At 51.9% G+C, this 4,596-nt stretch overlaps 1 protein-coding gene across 1 annotated transcript; it reads right to left on the bottom strand.

Annotated features, from left to right (window-relative positions):
• Positions 1-3,385: 3,385 nt before the first annotated feature.
• On the bottom strand, positions 3,386-3,985 carry GLOTRDRAFT_51244 (uncharacterized protein; the record flags this gene model as incomplete). The annotated part of the gene is made up of 2 exons (XM_007873370.1): positions 3,386-3,536; positions 3,624-3,985. Coding segments are annotated over 2 exons (513 nt in total), but the record flags the coding sequence as incomplete, so codon positions are not given.
• Positions 3,986-4,596: the final 611 nt, after the last annotated feature.

Raw genomic sequence — 4,596 nt, forward strand, 5'->3', positions numbered from 1 at the left:
CCTTCTCCTTGAATAAGAAGATGCCAGCATCGGTAGTTAGATGTTTGCAGCCTAATTTCTCTAAAGACTCAGCAAGTGTGCGCCACCAGGCAAGCCCCGCTTGCTTAAGTCTGTAGAGTGCACGGCGCAGTCTACAAACCTTGTGCTCCTGGCCTTTTACGGCGAAGCCTTCAGGTTGTTCCATATAAATTTCCTCATCCAGTTTGCCATAAAGATAGGCATTGCGCACATCGAGTCCAGATATGTGCCAGTCCTCAAGCGCTGCTAGCGCGAGCATAAGGCGCACTGTCTCAAAGCGCACAACTGGTGAGAATATTTGGTCGAAGTCTATGCCTTCAACCTGCGAGAAGCCTTTAGCGACTAATCTCGCTTTGCGACGTCCATCTGATTTGACGTCAAATACCCAGCGACATTTTATGACTTTACGCCCTTTAGGGCGGTCAACCAAGTCGAAGACTCTGCGCCGACGAAGTGCATCCAATTCTTCGTGGCAAGCAGCTCTCCATTCCTTCTGCTTTTCTGGTGGTAAGCGAAGGATATCGCGGTACGTCCATTCTCTGACATTGGACGTGTCTGGATCATCTGCCTCGGGCGAAATAGCCTTCAGAAGCAGGTAATTGATCAATGGTACTCCCCCTTCCCGGCATAGCTGTGCCAGAAGTAACTCATCAGCGTCATGTTCAGACCGCTGGTCAGAGGCTTCAGGAGCGATTGGCTCATGCGAAGCACCCGGGGATTGAGCAGGAGGGTCGCGAGGTGGAGGGGCAGAGCTAGGTCCGGGAACCTGTTGCGTCTGCTTGGACTGGCGAGGTATGCGAGACGTCTTAGGTTTTTCGCCAACTAAATCCTTCCACTTCTTGTCTGACTCAATCTCGCGATAGGTTTCTACGGGATTCCGCAATTCACTGTAGATATTACCCGGGCGAGTTACTGGTCTCCTTTCTCTCACCGGTCTCCGCGGCTCATCTTGTGGCGCAGGATCCCCCGGAGGTGGAGAAGGCGGGTTCTCAGGCTCTCGCGCCTCAGGCTGCGCAGGTTCGTCGTCACGATCCTGGCCTGGCCCCTTTTGGGATATAGGAGGAGGACGTGAGTCTGGCTCATCGTCGTCGGTGATCCAGTCATCATCAGAATTTTCTGGTTGACTGTCAGCTGGTTTAGGCGCACTTTGCAGCCTAGTGCTTGCCCGTCGCTTTGTATTAGGGCATTTAGGGAACATAGTTTCGTCAAACAGCGCAGTAGGCTGAGTGACTATACTATTATTGGCGCGCATGAACTTGAAGCCATGGCCGCCATCAGCGACACCAATGTAAGTCATCAGCTCAGCTTTAGGCGATAACTTATTGGGTCTGGTTTCCTTAGGCAGGTAGACATACACTCCGCATCCAAAGACACGTAAGTGCTTGATGTCGGGAGCTTCTTTCTTCAGGACCTCATAAGGAGTCAGCCATTGATGGCGCTTCAAAGGGGTCCGGTTGTAGACGTGAACAGCATGGTCTACTGCAAATTCCCACCAAGATGGAGGTGAGCAGGACTCTAGCCGCATTGACTGCGCTTTGTCCATTATAGTCCGAATAAAGCGCTATGCGCGACCATTCTGTTGGTGCGCATAAGGTGCGCTCTGTCGGATTTTTATGCCCTCATCTCTGAGCATCTCAATGAATGCGTCAGATTTATATTCTCCCCCTGCATCGGACATCCACTCCTTAATTTTCCTGCCATATTGGTTTTGTACGTAGGCTAGGAATTGACGAGTCTTAGCAATTGCAGCACCCTTGGAGCGCATATGCATGACCCATCCATAGGAGGTGTAATCGTCAAAGAAGACGATTGTGTACCGATACTTATGGTAGGAGTCTACGGGAAATGACTTAAGATCCGAATGAATTAACTCAAACGGTTCTTTTGCCCGTAGAGTGGATGGCAGGAAAGCCTTAGAAGGCATTTTCCCTTCCGCACATCCAGGGCATACTGGGTCTTCCAATGGAAACTCCAAATTGGTGGGGAAACCTTTGGTGTGTTCCCTAGCTTGCCGCAGGACTTCCTTAGAGGGGTGTCCCATGCGACGGTGCATAATCCCATAATCGACCGCATAGATTGTTGGGAATATAGAGTACGCATCCGGTGCAGGAATTGTACTGACACTATAGATAGTGTCGCCGGGCTGCCGTGGTAAAAACCTGAATAAAGGTTCGCGCAATCCCTTTTCATAAAGACTTATGTGTCGGTCATTGCCAGACACTTTTAGTTTATCCTGGAGCAATACTCCGAGTGACATGAGGCGAATATTCAGGTCAGGTATATAGTATACTGGAAATAACCGAGTGGTTATGTTCCCGACGTCCTTGATATAATAATTCAGGACAGTCGTACCAAACCCGAGTATTCGAGCAAACCCGTTCGCGGTAGACGCGGTCGCAGGTTGCTTAAATTCCTCAAAGTCGATAAAATCACTCATGTCATAAGTGAAATGTTGAGAGGCCCCCGAGTCGAGAATCCAGGTGTTACCCTGTTGTGCCTTATCTTTCCCCTTACATTTTGCACACGCAGCATAAGTTTGCGCATGAGTGCAATATATTAAAGCCAACGTTACAGGACTCAAGTTAAGATCTACACTACGCTGCCCTAACTGTGATGGCGCGTCAGTGGAGTCCTGTAAAGGGGAAGATAGCACGTACGAGTAGTGCTCGTCAATAAAGGCATTCTGGTCGAAGCCAGCAGCCTCCGCGATAGTGCGGTCCAGGTCTTCCTCGTCGCCGAGACTAACAGTCTCCCCCTGGTCCTTGTCACTACCCCAGTCGATAGACTGGTTGTCGTCGTGGTCGCTGTCCGCAGCGTCATCCGCGCGAGCAACTCCTTCGAAGCGAGCGCGCTTGGACGCGCGGCTGGAGGCGACAGAGTCGGCATCCTCCATGTCGATATCCGGGTCCGGATCGACTTGCCCGACAAGAGTGTCCAAGACCTTGATATCTTCTTCGGTGGGACTTATGTCGAGGTCCCGCGCGAGCTTGAAGGCTTTCTTGATACGCTTGTTGTTGTAGTGACTAGTATCCGCCGAAGGAGGTGGGTGGAACGGACCTTGCTCTTTGACCATCCGAGTCTTGCTGCCGGTAGGCGCAATGTCGAGGATGTGAGCGATAGTCGGAGGAGGAAGGGAGACGGTCGAGGCGATCAAGACGTCGTGGGCATGGTGGTGATCGTGGTTTTGCCCTTGACGCTTCTTGCCTGCGCGCTTGCCGCGATAAGGGTGCCTCTTCCCATCTCGCGCATTGCCGCTGCTGCCCTGAGGGCGCTGCTGCTGCTGCGAAGAAAAGGAGGGATCGCCCGGCTTACGCTTCACCGCCGAGATCTTGTGCGCACCTAGCTGTGTCGTCTTCTTGTTCTGGGATTGCTCCCAGGCAGTGACGACAGCCTCCCGGACTTTGTCAATGTCCATGGTCGATGTCGATCCCTGGACTAAAACTTGAACGACAGAGTCATACCGAGGAGGGAGCGCATTGAGACAGATTAATCCCTGGAGACAGTTAGGGATGGTCTGGCTTTCAGAAGCCAAAGCGTTAAAATGCTTGGTGATCTTGGCAAAGGCGGGAGCGGGATGTTGGTCGGCCGGGATCCTGGTAGTTAACGCCCCACGCAGCTCATTATAGATGGAGGCAAGGGATGAGATACCATACGTGAAACTGAGCTCCTTCCAGGTTTCTATAGCCGTTGTCTTGTCTTGAATAAGGGTGGCAACGGCAGGGGAGCATCGAAGACGAATTGTACCGATGGTCTTGGTATCATTCAGTCTCCAGGCGTCTCGTGCAGAGGTATCTTCACTGGTGCTGCCGTCCTTGTAGGTGGTTACAACAGGGTCAGGCATAATAATTGTACCGTCACAGTGTCCCCAAAGGCCTTGGGACATGAGGTACGCCTTCATCTGTTGAGACCAGAGCGACCAGTTCGAGCCGTCGAGGACGGGGACAACGGCGATCAGATTATTCGACATTGTTTGAGGAGCGATTGAGAGATCTGAAATCTGTATTGAGATCTCATCAGTATCAGCGAAGCTATGCAGCCCGATAAGGGCGCACTGCTCCATGCTGTTGGCTCCATTAGGGAGTTACCCCAGGATCGATCATCAAGCCTGATGGCTGCTGATAACAGCGCCTACGGCGATGATCATGCATCAAGCCACACTGCAGCCTGTGAGGGCGCATAGGGCGATGCACAGGTGAGCGAGGCGCAACGCGCTGCAGCGAGTTACCGCGCAGACGCAAGCTGCCTATTTGGGCTCATAACCTGATGAAGAGTTATGGAGGCAGCAGCACGCACAGTGCGCCCTACACAACTCACCTGTATTGGTTGGATGCTGTAGCTACTGGTAAAGCTCGTATAAACGACCCTTGTCATTAGGCAGCAGAGCTGCAGGGTTTATATACACTGTGGCCCATAGGCTGACTAAGCTACGTGGAATATCTATAATCCTACTGAGCTCCACCTATGATGTCACTGACCCACATGAGCTCCGTGCCCTTGTACAATAATGGAATATACCAGAATGTTCCAGAGGGTTCCGGTACGTTCTGGCACGTTGTAGAACCTGGCAGCTAAGTCAGC

The sequence above is a fragment of the Gloeophyllum trabeum genome, assembly GCF_000344685.1.
Source record: "Gloeophyllum trabeum ATCC 11539 unplaced genomic scaffold GLOTRscaffold_00132, whole genome shotgun sequence".
Classification (NCBI taxonomy): Eukaryota; Fungi; Basidiomycota; class Agaricomycetes; order Gloeophyllales; family Gloeophyllaceae; genus Gloeophyllum; species Gloeophyllum trabeum.